This window comes from Cervus elaphus, chromosome 14 (assembly GCF_910594005.1).
Source record: "Cervus elaphus chromosome 14, mCerEla1.1, whole genome shotgun sequence".
NCBI classification, from domain to species: Eukaryota; Metazoa; Chordata; class Mammalia; order Artiodactyla; family Cervidae; genus Cervus; species Cervus elaphus.
Genome location: NC_057828.1, coordinates 9509569 through 9529872, shown reverse-complemented (window position 1 = coordinate 9529872; position 20304 = coordinate 9509569). Strand labels below are relative to the sequence as shown.

Genomic DNA, 20304 nt, shown 5'->3' with positions numbered 1-20304 from the left:
CCATGGACTGCAGCACGCCAGGCCTCCCTGTCCATTACCAACTCCCACAGTTTACTCAAACTCATCTCCATTGATTCGATGATGCATCCAACCATCTCATCCTCTGTCATCCCCTTCTTCTCCTCAATCTTTCTCATCATCAGGGTCTTTTCAAATGAGTCAGCTTTTTGCATCAGGTGGCCAAAATATTGGAGTTTCATCTTCAACATCAGTCCTTCCAATGAACACCCAGGACTGATCTCCTTAAGGATGGACTGGTTGGATCTCCTTGCAGTCCAAGGGCCTCTCAAGAGTCTTCTCCAACACCACAGTTCAAAAGCATCAATTCTTCGGTGCTCAGCTTTCTTTATAGTTCAGCTCTCACATCCATACATGATTACTGGAAAAACCGTAGCCTTGACTAGATGGACCTTTGTTGGCAAAGTAATGTCTGATCTTAATATGCTGTCTAGGTTGGTCATAACTTCTCTTCCAAGGAGTAAGCATCTTTTAATTTCATGGCTGCAATCACCATCTGCAGTGATTTTGGAGCCCCCCCAAATAAAGTCAGCCACTGTTTCCACTATTTCTTCATCTATTTGCCATGAAGTGATGGGACCAGATGCCATGATCTTAGTTTTCTGAATGTTGAGCTTTAAGTCAACTTTTTCACTCTCCTCTTTCAAGAGGCTCTTTAGTTCTTCTTCACTTTCTGCCAGAAGGGTGGTGTCATCTGCATATCTGAGGTTATTGATATTTCTCCCAGCAATCTTGCCTCCAGCTTGTGCTTCATCCAGCCCAGTGTTTCTCATGATGTACTCTGCATACAAGTTAAATAAGCAGGGTGACAATATACAGCCTTGATGTACTCCTTTTCCTATTTGGAACCAGTCTGTTGTTCCATGTCCAGTTCTAACTTTTGCTTCCTGACGTGCATACAGATTTCTCAAGAGGCAGGTCAGGTGGTCTGGTATTCCCATCTCTTTCAGAATTTTCCACAGTTTATTGTGATCCACACAGTCAAAGGCTTTGGCATAATCAATAAAGCAGAAGTAGATGTTTTTCTGGAACTCTCTTGCTTTTTCAATGATCCAACGGATGTTGGCAATTTGATCTCTGATTCCTCTGTCTTTTCTAAAACCAGCTTGATCATCTGGAAGTTCATAGTTCACGTATTGCTGAAGTCTGGCTTGGAGAATTTTGAGGATTACTTTGCGTGAGTGTGAGATAAGTGCAATTATGCGGTAGTTTGAGCATTCTTTGGTCTTGCCTTTCTTTGGGATTGGAATGAAAACTGACCTTTTCCAGTCTTGTGGCCACTGCTGTGTTTTCAAAATTCGCTAACATATTGAGCACAGCACTTTTACAGCATCATCTTTTAGAATTTGAAATAGCTCAACTGGAATTCCATCACCTCAACTAGTTTTGTTTGTAGTTATGCTTCCTAAGGCCCGCTTGACTTCCCATTCCAGGATGTCTGGCTCTAGGTGAGTGATCACACCATTGTGGTTATCTGGGTCATGAAGATCTTTTTTGTACAGTTCTTCTGTGTATTCTTGCTAACTCTTCTTAATATGTTCTGATTCTGTTAGGTCCATACCATTTCTGTCCTTTATTGTGCCCATCTTTGCATGAAATGTTCACTTGGTATCTCTAACTTTCTTGAAGAGATCTCTAGTCTTTCCAATTCTATTATTTTCCTCTATTTATTTGCACTATTCACTGAAGAAGGCTTTCTTATCTCTCCTTGGCATTCTTTGGAACTCTGCATTCAAATGGGTATATCATTCCTTTTCTCCTTTGCCTTTGGCTTCTCTTCTTTCCAACACTATATGTAAGGCGTCCTCAGACAGCCATTTGGCTTTTTTGCATTTCTTTTTCTTGGGGATGGTCTTAATCCCTGTCTCCTGTACAATGTCACAAACCTCTGTCCATAGTTCATCAGGCACTATGTCTATCAGGTCTAGTTCCTTGAATCTATTTATCACTTCCACTGTATAATCATAAGGGGTTTGATTTAGGTCATACCTGAATGGTCTAGTGGTTTTCCCTACTTTCTTCAATTTAAGTCTGAATTTGGCAATAAGGTGTTCATGATCTGAGCCACAGTCAGCTCCCAGTCATGTTTTTGGTGACTATATAGAGCTTCTCCATCTTTGGCTGCAAAGAATATAATCAATCTGATTTCAGTGTTGGCCATCTGGTGATGTTTATGTGTAGAGTCTTCTCTTGTGTTGTTGGAAGAGGGTGTTTGTTATGATCAGTGCGTTCTCTTGGCAAAACTCTATTAGCCTTTGCCCTGCTTCATTCTGTACTCCAAGGCCAAATTTGCTATTACTCCATGTGTTTTTTTACTTCCTACTTTTGCATTCCAGTCCCCTATCATGAAAAGGTCATCTTTTTTGGGTATTAGTTCTAGAATGTCTTGTAGGTCTTCATAGAACCCTTCAACTTCAGCTTCTTCAGCATTACTGGTCAGGGCATAGACTTGGATTACTGTGATATTGAGTGGTGTGCCTTGGAAAGGAGCAGAGATCATTCTGTCGTTTTTGAGATTGCATCCAAGTACTGCATTTCTGGCTCTTTTGTTGACTATGATAGCTACTCCATTTCTTCTAAGGAATTCCTGCCCACAGTAGTAAATATAATAGTCCTCTGAGTTAAATTCACCCATTCCAGTCCATTTTAGTTTGTTGATTCCTAGAATGTTGACGTTCACTCTTGACATCTCCTGTTTGACCACTTCCAATTTGCCTTGATTCATGGACCTAACATTCCAGGTTCCTATGCAATATTGCTCTTTACAGCATTGGACCTTGCTTTTATCACCAGTCACATCCACAGCTGGGTGTTGTTTTTGCTTTGGCTCCATCCCTTCATTCTTTCTGGAGTTATTTTCTCCACTGATATCCGGTAACATATTGGGCACCTTTACCGACCTGGGGAGTTCATCTTTCAGTGTCCTATGTTTTTGCCTTTCCATACTGTTCATGGGATATATATATATATAGTTTCATTAAAAATGAAAGTGAAAATATATACACTTTCATTACAAAACTCAAGGTAGTAGGTTTTTTGCTTACTCTCACAGAAAAGAATCAGAGATAAGCTTACTACTATTATTATTTTTCTTTGTTTTTACTTAGTAGAATTTATTTCTGGCTAACAGTTTTATCAAATAAACACATCTTTAAAAAAGTAATCTTGTTGGTTTTATATATATATATATATGTCAAATTTATATATACTCATTTCTTCATGATAAAGTTTTATAGTTTTCCAATTTCATTAGAGGAAGTTATGTTTATTTTTTTCAGTTGTTAAGTGTTTCCCAGTGACAGAACCAGAGAATGGGAAAATTTTCAGTGGTGCCCTGGAACCAGACCAAGAATATACCTATGGACAAGTGGTACAGTTTGAGTGTAATTCAGGCTACATGCTGGATGGACCCAAACAGATACATTGCTCAGCAGGTGGTGTTTGGAGTGCAGAAACACCAAAATGTGTAGGTAAGATAAACTTACTTACTGTTGGTTTGATTAATTGCATGAGTTTAGTTTTTTTCATGAAAATATTCCTTTCAAAACACTGTGCATCCTATAGGATTTAAAAAATACTAACAATCACTAGCATTTATTCAGCACTTATTTTTTTTTTACAGTATTTTACAGTAGGTGATCTAAATTGTTTTTCAGTAGGTGATGTAAATTGTTTACAAGTGTCATCTATTTAACCTTCCAAATGACCATGTGATTTATGTACTGTGTTCATCTCTGTTTCATAATTAAGGAAATCATGGTGCAAAGAAATTAAATTACATTTCAAAAATGATCTTGGTGTATATGGTAGAGGTAAGATTCAAACCTAGGTTATATGACACTAAAGTCCGTTCTCATAACCATAATTAAAGTGTAATTGACTCATGACTAAAGTAAAATCTTAAGCATTTCTGCTACAAGTTTTAATATTAAAACTCCAAAAGGTCATTTTATATTTGAAAAACTGAACATTCAATGTTTATCTCTACTGATGTATCATGATGACATTCTGTCTTTGAATAACACTTCTAAAAGTGGCCCTGTTTTATACTTGCACTGGAAGTTTGGTATAAACATTGCTGATCTGAATTGAATCCACTAAATAAATTTTTGTCTTTAAAAAAAAAGTTCTACAGTAACCTGTAAACCAGCATTTCTACAGTCTTAATACTGCTGGCCAGTATGATGATTTTGTTGTTCTTCAGTTGTTCAGTCCTGTCTGACTCTTTGCAGCCCCATGAATTGCAACGCACCAGGCTTCCCTGTCCTTCACTATCTCCCAGAGTTTGCTCAAACACAGGTCCATTGAGTCAGTGATCCCATCCAACCATCTCATCCTCTGTTGCCCCCTTTTCCTCCTGCCCTAAATTTCCCCCAGCATCAGAGGTTTTCCCCAGTGAGTCGGCTCGTTGCATCAGGTGGCCAAAGTATTGGAACTTCAGCATTGGCATCAGTCCTTCCAGTGAATATTCAGGGTTGATTTCCTTTAGGATTGACCAGTTTGATCTCCTTGCATTCCAAGGGACTCTCAAGAGTCTTCTAGCACCACAGTTTGAAAGCATCAGTTCTTTGCCACTCAGCCTTTTTTATGGTCTAACTCTCAATCCGTACATGACTAGTGGAGAAAATCATAACTTTGGCTATACAGACCTTTTTTGGCAAAGTGATGATTTTGCTTTTTAATACACTGACTAGGGTTGTCTTAGCTTTTCTTCCAAGGAGCAAGTGTCTTTTAATATCATCGTGGCAGTCACCCTTTGCAGTGATTTTGGAGCCCAAGAAAATGAAATCTGACAGTTTCCACCTTTTCCCCATCTATTTGCCATGAAGTGATGGGACTGGATGCCATGATCTTCATTATTTGAATGCTGAGTTTTAAGCCAAATTTTTCACTCTCCTCTCTCATTTTCATCAAGAGGCTCTTTAGTTCCTCTTTCTGCCATTATAATGATATCATCTGTGTATCTGAGGTTGTTGATATTTCTCCCAGCAATCTTGATTCCAGCTTGTGTTTCATCCAGCCCAGCATTTTGCATGATGTACTCTGCATGTAAGTTAAATTAGCAGGGTGACATTTACAGCCTTGACATACTCCTTTCTCAATTTTGAACCAGTCAGTTGTTCCATGTCCAGTTCTAACTGTTGCTTCTTGTCCTGCATACTAGTTTCCCAGGAGGCAGGTGAGATGGTCAGGCATTCCCAACTCTTGGAGAATTTCCACAGTTTGTTGTGATCCACACAGTCAAAGGCTTTAGCATAGTCAATGAAGTAGAAATAGATTTTTTTTTTCTGGAATCCCCTTTCTTTTTTCTATGATCCAACAGATGTTGGTTGTTTGGTTTCTCTGGTTTTTCTGAATCCAACTGTACATCTGGAAGTTCTTGGTTCACGTATTATTGAAACTTAGCTTGAAGGATTTTGAGTATTACCTTGCTAGCATGTGAATGAGTGCAATAGTGTGGTAGCTTGAACATTCTTTGGCATTGCCCTTCTTTGGGATCAGAAGGAAAGCTGAACTTTTCCGGTCCTGTGCCACTGCTGAGTTTTCCAAGGTTGCTGGCATATTGAGTGCAGCACTTCAACAGCATTATCTTTTAGGATTTGAAATAGCTCAGCTGGAATTCCATCACCTCCACTACTTTTGTTTGTAACAAGGCTTCCTAAGGCCCACTTGACTTCATACTCCAGGATGTCTGGCTATAGGTGAGTGACCACACAACTGTGGTTGTCTGGGTCATTGAGATCTTTTTTGTGCAATTCTTCTGTGTATTCTTGCCACCTCTTCTTAATCTCTTCTGCTTCTGTTAGGTCCTTCCTGTTTTTCTCCTTTATTGTGCCTATCTTTGTGTGAAATGTTCCCTTGAGAACCTCATGATGATTTTGGCTTTTGTCATAATGTATTATGTCCAATTTATTTAAAATTACCATACCTTGTTTTACCAATACTTGTTTGGGAGAAATTTCTACTATTTTTTTTAACATTATCTAATATCCCCAAATTATTTACATTTTCTTAGTCTAGTCTGTCCTACAGTGAGACACAAAGAGAAGTGTTTCTCTTCCTAGAAAGTCCTTTTTACAAAATTATTTCGAGTTAATAAAGATGAACATATTTATATGCAGTGTAGCAGTTACATATGCTCTAGAGATCATGTGGTGGGAGTTGTGATTTAGTTGCTGAGTTGTGGCAGACTCTTGCAACCCCATGGATTGTAGCCCCTAGGTTCCTCTGTCCATGGGATTTCCAGGCAAGAATACTGGAGTGGGTTGACATTCTCTTCTCCAGGGAATCTTTCTGAACCAGGGATCCAGCTTGGGTCTCCTGCATTGCAGGCAGGTTCTTTACCAAGTGAGCCAAGAGGGAAGCTCTAGAGGATTGTGGGTGGGGTTTAATTTTTGCGTAAGTTTCTGTGGTTAGTGAAATCTTTCTGAAATGACTGATGCAAAACATGTCTTAAAGGAAGAATGAGAATCTTTAGATGAATTGAGGCAGGGAAAAGCAAGCCAGTCAGATGGAGAGGAAGGGGCAGTGGCCTTGAGGCCTCTTTGAGCATGAAGCCCCTTGTTCCCATTGTTCTCAGGGGCCTTAACATAGGATGCAGGCAGAGAAGAAGTCAGTGATGGAGTGAATATGGGCAGTCCAAGGTTCTGAGGGGTGGCACACACCATGCTGAAGGATTAGGCTTTTATGCAGACTGATTTGGGAATCAATGCAGCATTTTAAGTTGAATAGTGAAGCGACAGGAAAAATATCATTAAGTTGCAAGCAGGAAAGAAAAGATTGAGATGAAGGAAGAATAGAATCTGGGAAATTAGTCACCGTTGCTGGAATCCCAGGCGAAAATGTTTGAGAGAGGACAATGTGAAAGGTGATGTCCAGCTTTTGTTTGTTTGTTTGTTTTTGACAGAAACTTAAATGGCAATCACAAGAGCTGGTCAGTTGCTTTTTGGAGATGTAATACAACAAGTTAAATTAATTTATTTGATAAAGTATTTTGTTAATAATTACTCTATTATCAATAACAAAAAATAGATATAATTTTTACAGGTCATTCACTGAAATTATGTATCACATTTGACCTATTTTTTAAAAAAAATTATGTTATTTTAATTACATTGCAGAACTACATGAGTTCATGTAAATTGAATGTAATATCTGTGATACAATTCCTTCATATTAAAAAAAAGAGTTCCATAGTTACTTCTATATAAATTCTTTCCATGAGAATGTTTTCCCTCAAAAAACACATATATTCTTCTTGAATATATAGATTTGTACTTTCGCATTAAATTTATATGCAAGTATTAGAACACTTATTAAGTGCCTCAGCAGTACAACTGGAAACGTTATGTGGTATAAGAGTATTGAATACGAGAAAAGTTCATTATGTATTGCTAATTATTATTTTTTTTAAAGCAAGTTTAAATGATTTGGAATTTAGATCACATATTTTTTCTATTTTTGATTATGTTTGAAAATTTTTATAAAAAGCTTTTAAAAAATGATTTATGTAGAAGAGGCCTATGTACTGTCATATGGAGTGAAGTAAGTCACAAAGAAAATCAAGTATTTTGTATTAACACATATATGTAGAATCTGAAAAAATCGGTAGAGATGATCTCATTTACAGAGCCGAAATAGAGACACAGATGTAGAGAACAAATGTGTGGATAGCAAGGGGGAAGGGGAGGCGGGATGAATTCTAAGACTGGGATTGACATATATATAGTCATTATTGATACTATGTATAAAATAGAAAATTAATGAGAACCTACTGCATAGCACAGGGAACTCAGTGCTCTCTGGAGACACAAATGGAAAGGAAATCCAAGAAAGAAGGGGTATATGTATACATATGTATGTGTACATACATATACATATAGTTCATTAACTGGGCTGTACAGTAGAAACTAACACAGAATTGTAAAGCAGATAAATGCCAGTAAAAATTAGGAAATAAAAAAATTTTTTAAAAAGACCTAGAAAAAGTTGAAAAAAAGAGAAAGCCATTAAATACATGATGTTTTCTAGCTTTCTACAAATGAAGGACAGGAGGCAACATAAATATTTAGTAATACCAAATGGGTAAACATCCTTTTGATGTAATTTCCCACAGCTCTAGAAACTGATGTTAAGATTCATTTAAAATGCTATAATATATAAAATGCTTAAGTTACAACAAGTATCCTCTTTATGTAACATTAATCTGAAATAAAGCAAAATATATAGAAAACCAGGATACATATGAATAGGCTGTTTTACATAAATCACAATGAAACTACTTCAGTATTCAGTTTTATATATATATAGCTGATGAAGTTACTGGCCATTATTTCTTTCAAGAGGACTAATTTATCCCCCAACTAAATAAATCAGCAACAAGATTTAAATCAGAATTTTAACTTTCTTCCAAAATGAATATTAAGAACAACTGATAAATTATTCATCAAGCATTCAAATCAAAACAGGACTTTGTTTGGTGGCCTAATTTACTTAATGGAATGGAAACAAAAGTTGTATCTTTATATAGCTTATGTCTGGGGCACAGTACTTTGACATATAATAGACATTTTGGAATTTAATTCCTTTTGTTTAGAAATTTTCTGCAAACCACCAGTCGTTTTAAATGGACAAGCTGTACTTCCAAAGGCAACTTATAAGGTAAATGAACGAGTTCAATATAGATGTGCAGCCGGTTTTGAATATGGTGAGAGAGGAGATACAGTATGCACTAAATTTGGATGGACTCCAGCTCCTGCTTGTAAAGGTAATGTTACATTTCTTCTACCTCTTTTGCTGTATATTTTACCAGTTGCTTTAACTCGTATCCTCCTTACCATTAAGCAATTTATTTTTTCTGACAATGGAATATTGGTGTTTATTTGTTGTTGTTTAGTTGCTAAGCCATGTTTGACTCCTTTGAGGTCCCGTGGACTGTAGCCCGCCAGGCTTCTCTGTCCTTGGGATTTCCCAGGCAATGATACTGGCGTGGGTTGGCACTCCCTTCTCCAAGGGATCTTCCTGACCCAGGGACTGAACCTCTGTCTCCTCCATTGGATTCTTTACCACTGAGCCACTTGGGAAGCATGACTTAAAAAAAAAAAAAAGATTACTGCAAATTGATCCTTGTTGTGTACTAGCAAAGTTGATGTAAATGACTGAGTAGAACTTTATAAATCAGAAAGGCCTGTGTCAAGCGGTAGCACACTATTGTTGTGTAGCACACTGTTGTTCAGTCATGAAGTTGTGTCCGACTCTTTGCAACCCCATAAACGGCAGCATGCCAGGTTTCCCTGTACTTCACTATCTCCCAGAGTTTGCTCTGACTCATGTCTATTGAGTTAGTGATGCCATTCAACCATCTCATCCTCTGCTGTCCCTTTCTTCCCCCACCTTCAATCTTTCCCAGCATCAGAGTCTTTTCCAGTGAGTCAGCTCTTTGAATCAGATGGCCAAAGCACAGGAGCTTCAGCTTCAGTCCTTCCAATGAATATTCAGGGTTGATTTCCTTTTAGGATTGACTGGTTTGACCTCCTTGCTACCCAAGAGACTCTGAAAGAGTCTTCTCTAGCACCACAGTTTGAAAGCATCAGTTCTTTGGTGTTCAGCCTTCTTTATGATCCAACTCTCTTGTCCATGCATGACTACTGGAAAAACCATAGCTTTGACTTGACAGACCTCTGTTGGCAAAGTAATGTCTCTGGTTTTTAATATGCTGTCTAGGTTGGTCATATCTTTTCTTCGAAGGAGTAAGCATCTTTTAATTTCATGGCTGCGGTCACCATCTGCAGTGATTTTGGAGCCCAAGAAAAAATCTGCCACTGCTTCCAGTTTTTCCCCTGTATTTGCCATGAAATGATGGGACCAGTTGCTATGATCTTAGGTATTTGAATGTTGAATTTTAAGCCAGCTTTTTCCCTCTCCTCTTTCACTTCCATCAAGAGGCTCTTTAGTTCCTCTTCGCTTTCTGCCATTAGGGTGCTATTGTCTGCATATCTGAGGTTGTTGATATTTCTCCTGGCAATCTTGATGCTAGCTTGTGATTCATCCAGTCCACCAATTCACATGATGTGCTCTGTATAGAAGTTAAATAAGCACAGTGACAATATACAGCCTTGACGTACTCCCTTCTCAAATTTGAACCAGTTTGTTGTCCCGTGTCTGGTTCACGCCATAGCCCCAGGTCAAATCCAGCCTGTCCCTTTTTTGTAAACTAAGACTTACTGGAACAGAAACATGCCCATTTCTTATAAGTATTGTCTATGGCTACTTTTGCCCTACAATGGTGGAGCTCAGTATTTACAACAGACACCTTTCACCTGAGTCTTTGTATGAAAGAGGAGTTTTGAAACCTGGATTAGGTTATTACAATAAGAATAATGTATTCCAAAATCTTAGTGGCTTAAGAAACTAAAGTTTATTTTCTATGCGTGCTCACTTCCAACCTTCATTGGAACCTGCATCTCCTATGTCTCCTGCATTGGCAGCCGGATTCCTTACCACTTGTGCCAACTGGGAAGCCCATTGTATTAGATATATAGTCTTAATTAACAAATTTCCCAGAAAACATAGGTCAGGAGGGACCCTCCTCATTATTTTAATTGTAAGAATCAGGGAATGGAGATATGACCTTCCATGTTCTTTAATCACTGCAGCTGTGGGAAAGAGAACATGAAAACTCAATGACTTTTTCAACTCCCTCCCTAAAGGAAAACATTCCTTCCACATTCATCTCATTGCCCTATGCAATCCCTGTGGTTAAGTCTACTTCAAAAGGGCATGGTGTGCTATTGCAACAAGTGTCTGGAGGGAGGAGAATATTTGCCAGCAGTACTTGTGAGAAACACAGAAGCTGAGAAACTTGCAGAAAGTGGAAAGAATAGCTGAAGTGATACATCATGAATTCTTTGCCAAATGTGGAATACCATGAAGTGTGCGCTGACTGTGGAGAAAGAGGGTTCAAGAGTACCGAGGGTACAGATACATCAGATGAGAAACACAGTGAAGGGAAATGTAAGTGATAGAGCAGGAGGGGTGTGAGGCTGTGCTCATTTTACTGACTTTTGTGCTGTACTAAGAACAAATTAAAAACATCCACTTTTATATTTTTATATCATTGATTATTTTAAGGGATGTGATTTCTATATTGTGAACATACCTTTTTTCTTTTCAGAAATAATATGTGATCCTCCTCGTATTCCAAATGCTGTGTACAGACCTGAATTAAGCAAATACAGAGGTCAAGATACAATCACTTACGAGTGTAAAAAGGGTTTTATTCCTGAGATCCATGGAACTGTTGCAACGTGTACTAGAGATGGCTGGGTACCTGCTCCGAGATGTACCTGTACGTTCCATTCATATCTTGACCTTCTTCTTATTTGTGAAATTTCTTTCTCTTAAACATACAACAATGGGGCACAATGCCCTACACAGTAGGGCAAATCCAAGTATCTACCCTACTGTGTATCCTAATCCAGGGCTTTTAGAGGCATTATTTGCTTCTTGAAGTAGGCAAAAAAAAAAAAAAAGGAATAAAAACATTTTTGTAAACTAAAAACACTTAAAATTTTTGCCACTCAAAGTTAAAATATGGCTGTGTTTTTGAATATATAAATCTCTAACAACCCACTCCACTATTCTTGCCTGGAGAATCCCATGGACAGAGAAGCTTGGCAAGATATAGTCCACAGGGGGTCACAAAGAACTAGATATGACTACAGCGACTTAGCATGCAAAATAATTGTAATACTGGATCTAAGCCATTAAAATAATATCACATAGCGCCTATTGTATTAGATGCCTGCGTGCATGCATGCTAAGTTGCTCAGTCATGTCTGACTCTTTGTCACCCTATGGACTGTAGCCCACCAGGCTTTGCTGTTCATGGGATTTTCCAGGCAAGAATGCTGGAGTGCCCTCCTCCAGGGGTTCTTCCTAACCCAGAGATTGAAACCTGCATCTCCTGTGTCTCCTGCATTGGCAGGCGGCTTCCTTACCACTTGTGCCCACTGGGACGCCATTGTATGAGATACATAGTCCAAATTAACAAATTTTCCAGAAAACATATTGGCGTAGGACAACACCCCTCCATGTTCTTAGAGCTCCTGTGGGTCAGGAGTGAGGAAGGGGCTTCACTGGTTCTGGTTCTGAATCACTGTGCCTGGGTGGCAGTCAGGGTACTGACCTGGGCCACTGTCACCTGGATGCTCAGCTGGGCTGGAGGCTTCGCTTCCAAGTTGGCTCACTCTCCTGGCTTTGTGGGAGGCCTCAGCATCTGACCAGCTGGGCATCTCCGAAGATTGCTTGAGAGACAGCTCGCTTTCCTCAGGGCCAGTGACCCCAGAGAGGGAGGAAGAAGCCTCCACACCAGGTATGACTTGGTCACACACTGTCACGTCAGTCATGTGTAATCCTTAGAAATGGACACTAAGTTCTGCACACTCAGTGGTGAGGACTTAGGCTCTAATGTTTGAAGAGAGGAGTGTGGAAGGCGGTATGGACTTTCCTAAAACCGTAAAATAGAGAAGAGCGTCAGGTCAACTGAACAGAGTATTTTCTGGGGATGCGTCCTTTACTCCTCAACTTCTTTGCTGCCTCTAAAATAATCCTCCTCTTTCTAACAGTACACTGTAAAATTTCAGCATACTTAAGCCAGTTATTCCATGAAAGACAAGTGTAATGATATAAAACAGTTCAATGACTTTAATAGTAATTCCAAGCATACATTTAAAATGAATTTTCAAAGCATAAGTTCCATTAAAATGAAGGTATTAGCCATATGAAACAGATTTTAATCTGCATAAAAACTTTAAGAAAAACATTTAATCTTGTTGAAGATGGATTTATGAAAATGGTGCTGTGTGCTTAGTCACTCAGTCGTGTACAACTCTTTGTGATCCTTGGGACTACAGCCTGCCAGGATCCTCTGTCCATGGGATTTCCCAGGCAAGAGTACTGGAGTGGGTTGCCATTTCCTCCTCCAGGGGAATCTTTCTAACCCAGAGATGAAACCTACATCTCCTGTGTCTCCTGCATTGCAGGTGGATTCTTCACCCACTGGGCCGTAGGGAAGCTCTTTGAAAATGGTCGATCAACCCAATTCTATTTATATCACCACAAGGTTATCCCACAAAGGACCTTGTGACGTTCTTGTGGACAACATGAGGAAACTGTTTAAATAGTTTATCAATATTCATTATTTCATTAAATGAGCTGATTATGAGATGCAGGACTTTGTCCTCAGCCCTGTTCCTTTCCACTTTTGTATCATCAGCTAATTTAATGCTGCAAAGGAGATGCATCTGGATGATACAGAGCTTCTGAAAGAGAACCCATATTAGGACAGATTCATCACTCAGAACGACTCCCATGTGTGAGGTTGGACCTAATAACGTGAAATTTAGAACTTAAATTTAAAAATTATAAGATCCTGGGCCTGGATCTTTGGAGTAAGTTGCAGAGGTACAGAAAGACTGCTGCTGCTGCTAAGTCATGTCAGTCGTGTCCGACTCTGTGCAACCCCATAGACGGCAGCCCACCAGGCTCCCGTCCCTGGGATTCTCCAGGCAAGAATACTGGAGTGGGTTGCTATTTCCTTCTCCAGTGCATGAAAGTGAAAAGTGAAAGTGAAGTCGTGTCCGACTCCTCAAGACCCTATGAACTGCAGCCCACCAGGCTCCTCTGTCCATGGGATTTCCCAGGCAAGAGTACTGGAGTGGGTTGCCATTGCCTTCTCCACAGAAAGACTAGAAACACTTTAAAACTTAGTGAATACTTTTCATCAATTTTGAGATCAGTCTGAGCCAACATTATGATGGACAGCCAAGCCTACTCATGAGACCTGAGCCTGTGTTGGTGGGAGTGTAAGAGAAGAATGAGGCTGTTCTGAGTCCTGACAAAATCAATGCCCTTCCAACTATAGGGGACTATTATACGTGCTTCAATAAACGATCTGGTTAGAGAGATAAAGACAGATTCACATGTGACCAAATGAAAGAGTAGATGAGGAAAATGCCTCAGGCCAGTCACTGTAATGATGCTTACTTTTAATTATGCCCTCTTTGCGTACCTTTTGGAAGTGAGTCTCAGTGGATTATTTTACTGTATTCATATTCTTTGATGCACCAGAATGATAAATGTACTAGTTCTGAAATCATATCTTCAGAACTCAAATCTCTCCGCTACAATGTAATGACAAAGTTAATTGAGTTCTTTTCACTTGGCTCTTGCAAATACAAAGACTCAAACTTGTCCAACATAGAATTATTGAAAGATATACATATCTTAACATACATGATGAAATTTGTAAAAGTCAAGAATGAAGAGAAATTATTTTAATCTCCAAAAAGGAGTGGGAAGAAACCTAGACTATTACTTAAGAGGAATCAAACTATGTAAGCATTTGAAACTTAAAAATGTAGACAAGCTTCAAAAAAGTGGGGGAGATCTATCAGTGATGAGAGATTCAGACTACAGGCCATGAGAGGGTATAATTGACAAGTCTTTGTTAAAGAAATGGGCTAAGATATGCAAAGATTCAAATTTTATAATTCACATAGCAAGCATATATGTGAAAATTACTCAATATGTAATAATAACAGTAAAATTTGAGTATGTTATACCTCATTTAAAATATTTGTAAGAAATACTGAAAAATACATCATTCTCCAATTAAAATTAGACCATAAGTAACAAGGATTTCCCTTCATCTTAACCATTTGGATATTAAGAATTATTCATTGTTCATTTCTCTGATGAGACAAGCAAAGGAAAATATATCTTAATGTCTAGTTTGATGGATAAATAAGAATGTTACTCTGTGTGATTTAATCAATGAAAAATTGTTGTGGTTCTCTATATATATCACATATTTCCCGTAAACAGAAAAGTAAACTAATGAATGATAATTAAAAAAAATCTGTTTCATTCCTACATTGACTTGGTCTGAGAATAAATGTCAGGATTCTGTTTTCTGATGAGAATGGAAAAGAAAGAAAAAGAGGGCAGATGAGCCACAAGATAAAATCTGTACTTTCATCTCTTGATTAAGATGCTAATTTAGGCAACAAGGTTGGGACTTCTGTACTTAAGGAGAATTCATTTAATAGGTCTGTATAGTCTCCTATCAAAAGAATCCACATACAAATTTTACATAATATGACCCAAAAGACATAATTTGATCTTCATCAGCAAGGCTTCCTTACATACTTCAATCATCTGAATTTTCTATAACTTTTCTTTTCCTAGAAACCATAATGCAATGAGTGTAATTAACTGAACAAGAATATAATTCGTAGATGAAACATTAATTCTAATTCAATTGTACACTGAGGTAAAACATTATTTCTACTTTTTTTATTCCAAGTGAAACCTTGTAATTATCCAATCATAAAACATGGACGGCTACATTATCCACACAGAGGATACTTTCCAGCACGTGTGAATCAACAGTTTTCCTATTACTGTGATTGGCATTTTGTGCCTCCTTCACAAAGTTCCTGGGATTACCTGACTTGCACAGCAGAAGGATGGTCTCCAGAAGAACCATGCCTCAGTAAGCAAACCTATTTAAGTTTATATGCATAAATCTTGGAAAGGGTGAAGAGACAAAAGTATATCAGTAAGTACAATTAAGTGTTGTGTAACAACAGTAAGGCCAAGGGATGAGTTCTATGAGCAAAAACATCCAAATAGATCTTCCCTTTACTAGAGGCTTTTCATGTAAATCCTGTGAGAGATACAGAGGCTTTACAAGAATATCTGCATCATTTATACATATTTTAATCAAAAAACTAAAGACAATTAATGTGGAACATTATCTTTTTCATTTTTCACAAACATGGTAGTAGTGGCTTCCATTTTTATTGTTACATGTTATATTTGAATACTAATGCATTCTCATGTAAATTCTATAAGGTTAATCTTAAATGTACTATTTTACCAAATTTATGTTGTATTTCTTTCATATTACTTTTATGATCCTAAGGACAATGTAGTTTCAATTATTTGGAAAATGGACGTACCCCACGTCGTGAAGAAAAATATTTACAGGGTAAAACTGTAAGAGTAGACTGCTATGACGGCTACAGTCTTGAAAACAATCAGAACACAATGACCTGCACCGAGAACGGCTGGTCTCCTCCTCCCAGATGCATCCGCGTCAGTGAGTAAACTGGGCTGAGATCCCAGTATGTTTATAACTTTCTAAGACTCAGCTGCATTATCCAATGCAAAATGTTTATATCAACCGCTTGTTTTGCCAAAGGAACTATTTATTTTTATTGTTTACAAGTGTCTGTGAGTGTACCTATAGACTTTTTGATAAGTATATAACAAAGTACATGTACCTATTGATAGACATTAGTCAAGAAAATAGGAAAAGATCCACAAAGAAGAAACCTGTAGTAACAGAGTGAGGTCAGAAAGATGGCAGGAGTCTCACTGTCTCTCCTGATACAAATGCGGACTTTGACTGTCATTTGCGAATAAGAGTACCTTTGTGGGGGTCCAGGAGTCTGGCAGAGACACGACAGCAGCTGCTAGAGCACAAAGATTGGAGACTGGACGCGTCCCTGAGGGTTAGAGGAGGAGCTGCACTTTGCCCCTGAGTGGCCCTGCTTAGCACCAAGACAGACCCCTCGGCACAGGCTTTCACCTGTGGGGAAGATGAGAGCGCCTGAGCAAGGGCGGGTCCTCATCTTCCAGCGCACTCCTCTCTCCCCTTGTCCAGGACACTGGGGTCACCTGCGTGGCTGGGGCGTGGGGAGAGGCCAGGAGCACAGCCCCCAGGGCTAGAATTCTTCAAGGAACATGGATCCTGCTGACCACGTGGAGACCCCACCAGGGAGCCCCAAACCATTGCAGACACTGTGCTTGTGGTCCTGCTCATCCCTGGGCCCCTCATCTCATCCACATCCCCTCCCCAGGGCCAGCTCCCTGCATAGGGCCCCACGGTGGCATCTAAGCCTTTGCAGATCTGAGGGACATCTAGAAGCCAGTCTGTCCCCGTGGGTCTGTGGGAAAGCACACGGATGTGAGCATTTGGCATTGCCCCAGGGAAGCAGCACGGAGACTGTCTTTGCTGCGTTGATAGAAGCATACGAGCTTCAGAATTCTCTCCCAGGAGGAACTGAGTTTACGGGACTGGTGTATCCTTAAAAAAGGTCTGAAAAAGTCTCAAAACCCCTAGCAATGTGACAGTGTACTTCCCTCCCCAAGTCAGTCTGTAAAGACTGGAGGGAGTGACTGCTTCTTTAAATGCAAACACAGCAGCGTGAGGCTTCAAGGGACAGACATCAAAGGACTAAAATATAAACAGAGAATAATTTTCAGTTACTGACCCCAAATAATGGATATGGACGATTTGTCTGACAAGTAATTCAAAGCAATTCCTTAAGAATTTCATTGAGATAGAAGAAAACAGTGGAAAAGGAAATGGCAACCCACTCCAGAATTCTTGCCTGGGAAATCCCATGGACACAGGAGCCTGGAGGGCTACAGTCCATTGAGTCTGAAAGAGTCAGACAGAAGTGTAGTGACTTAGCATGCATGCATGCAATCCTTTATATTTAGAGTAACTCTTGATAGATAAGGATGTATTAATATTATGTGTTTTTTTTTACAGGATGTTTTATAGTTTCCTAATTCCTTTCTTCCTCTGATGGCTTGCCTTTGTGAATTCATGATTTTAGTTATAGTAGTATGCATTTAATAAACTTCTCTTTACCATTTGTGAATCTAGAATGGATTCCTGCTTTGTTTACCATGAGATTTACCTAAAACACCGTACAGAGAGAGCAGTGTATTTTTTGCTGATAATATATGAACATCAACCACATGTTAAATCTCCTTCCTTTTACTTTTCTCCATTTTATCTTTTTGATGTCATGATTTGCCTCCTCTTATAGTGTGTACTTAATTAAAAAATTATTGTAGCTATAGTAATTTTTATATTCTTGTGCTTTAACTCTTAAATAGTTGTGTTTAACATTCCATACCAAAGTACTGCAGTGTTCTGAATGTGAATGTGCACTTAAATTTACCAGTGTACTAGGTATCTTCATGGAGTGAATTAGCATTCTTTCACTTCAGCTTGAATAATTCCTTTTAGTATTTCAGTAGGGAAGGTCTGTGTGTCTGCTCTGTCACCTCATCTGTGTCTGATTCTTTGCCACCCTATGGGCGGCAGACCCCCAGGTTCTCTGTCCATGGGGTTCTCCAGGTAAGAATACTGGAGTGGGTTGCCATGCCCTCCTCAAGGAAGGTCTAGTTGTGTTCAATTTCCTCAGTGTTTGTTGGTCTGGTGAAGTCTTTATATTCTTTTCTTTTCTGAATGATATTTTCAAATATTCTTCTTTGGCAGTTTTTTCTCTCAACACTTGGAATATATCATCCCACTTTCTCCTGGTCTAGTAGGTTTCTGCTGAGAGATATGCTAAGATCCAAATGAAGGCTCCTTAGTAAATTTCAAGGTTTTTGTTTTGTTAACTTGTTTGTTTTTTCCTCATGCTGTTTGAAGTCTTCTCTATTTTTCTTTGATTTTTGCAACTTTATTATAATGTGTGTTGTAGAGGATTTTTTATGTTGATTTAGTTTGGTCACCTGTAAGCTTCCTGAATATTCAAATATCATTCTTGAATTGGGAAGTTCTCGACATTACTCCTTAAATATATTTTCTGCCTCATCTCCTTTTCTCCTCCTGGAACTTCAATAATTTGCAAATCAGTTCTGTTTTCAATGTAGCATAGATCATGTAGCCTTTTTTTGTTCTTTTTCATTCTTTTGTTTTTAAAATTTTTTTAAATTTTATTTTTAATCTCCCTTGACAGGATAACTTTGATATATCATCTATCGCACAGTTTCTTCTGCCTTTTTGACTCTGTGGTGGATACTCTTTAATGCGTTTTTCGTTTCATCCTTGGAGCCTTCAGCACCAGGGTTTCTTTTTTTTTAATGATTTGGAATTTTTTATTAAACTGCTTGTTTTGTCCATTGTTTATTGTTTTCCTGCTTTTGTTCAAGTATCTTACTGTATATTTTCTGTAACACACCGAGTTATTTAAAATGGCTGTTTTGAATTCTTCACTGGATAAATCACAAATCTCCATCTTTGGATGTGAATATTGAAGATTTTTATACTTTGTTGCTGTCATGATACTTTGTGTTCATCTTCCTTGATCTTTTGTAGTGCTGTTTTTTATAATTAAAGTACCAGTCTCTTTTGGGTGAGAGACAACTTCCTTCAACCCTGCTAGAGACTCCGCAGCTATTTTAGATCTTCTATAAATGGCACCTGCTGACATTCTCATCCCTGTTACGCCAGAATTTCTCTGCTTCTATGTCTTGTCTAGACACATTAGTACACCAGAAATGGTACTGACAGCCTGTCCTTTGTTTCCCCCAAAGTAGCACTACATCTTTTTTTCTTTTTGCATCTTTTTTTTTTTCACTTTCTTTTTTTTTTTTTTTAGTTAGAATTTATTTTTTTTTTATTTTTATTTTTTTTTTTTGTATCTTTTTAAAATTTTGTTTTACTTTTTAAAATTTTTATTTTAATTGAAGGCTATTTACTTGACAATATTGTGGTGGTTTTTGCCATACATTGACATGACTCAGCCATGGGTGTATATGTGTCCCCCATCCTGAACCCCCCTCCCACCTCCTTTCTCATCCCATCCCTCAGGGTCATTGTAGGGCACCAGCCCTGAGCACCCTGTCTCATGCATCGAACCTGGACTGGCGATCTGCTTCATATGCGATAATATGCATGTTTCAATGCTACTAATATTGTATTCTTATGGGCCACAGATTTAAGCCAAATTTCTGTGCATGCTCCCTGGTGGTCTGCCAAAGGTTGCTCTTCCCTCTGAGTCAGTTGTTACCACAGGGATCTGGCAGCAGGGTGGAAGGGTGTGTGAATGAAGCAGACAGGTCCTCCTGTGAAAACCTGGAGTTTCATAGAAAGACTTAGCTCCATGCATGAGTTTATAAGATAGGTTTTTCAGGGTTTCTGGAGTACAGATGAGAGGGAATTGAGATGGTTCATGAGCCACTGCAGGCATCACAGTTAAGACAGAGATCTGTCTGCCTTTTACCTCATGCATGCATGAGTGAGCCTCCTCCTGGGTCCCTTGGCATATGGAATTTTGGGGGTGGGTAGTTGTTTATTTTGGATTTATTTATTTTTGATTGAAGGGTAATTGCTTTACAGTATCATGTTGGGTTCTAACAAACACAACAAGAATCAGCCATAGATTTACCCATGTCCCCTCCCGCATGAACATC

The 20304-nt window shown here is 38.7% G+C and overlaps 1 protein-coding gene across 3 annotated transcripts in view; it reads left to right on the top strand.

Moving 5' to 3' along the window:
• The window catches only part of LOC122707784 (complement factor H), a 192174-nt gene that overhangs the window by 21535 nt on the left and 150335 nt on the right, over positions 1-20304 (top strand). For all 3 annotated transcript variants that reach the window (XM_043923644.1, XM_043923640.1, XM_043923639.1), the window contains exons 5-9: positions 3297-3488; positions 8615-8785; positions 11192-11365; positions 15386-15574; positions 16007-16183. In XM_043923644.1, the coding sequence (XP_043779579.1) occupies positions 3297-3488; positions 8615-8785; positions 11192-11365; positions 15386-15574; positions 16007-16183 (903 nt within the window). The remainder of the gene's footprint in view (positions 1-3296; positions 3489-8614; positions 8786-11191; positions 11366-15385; positions 15575-16006; positions 16184-20304) is intronic.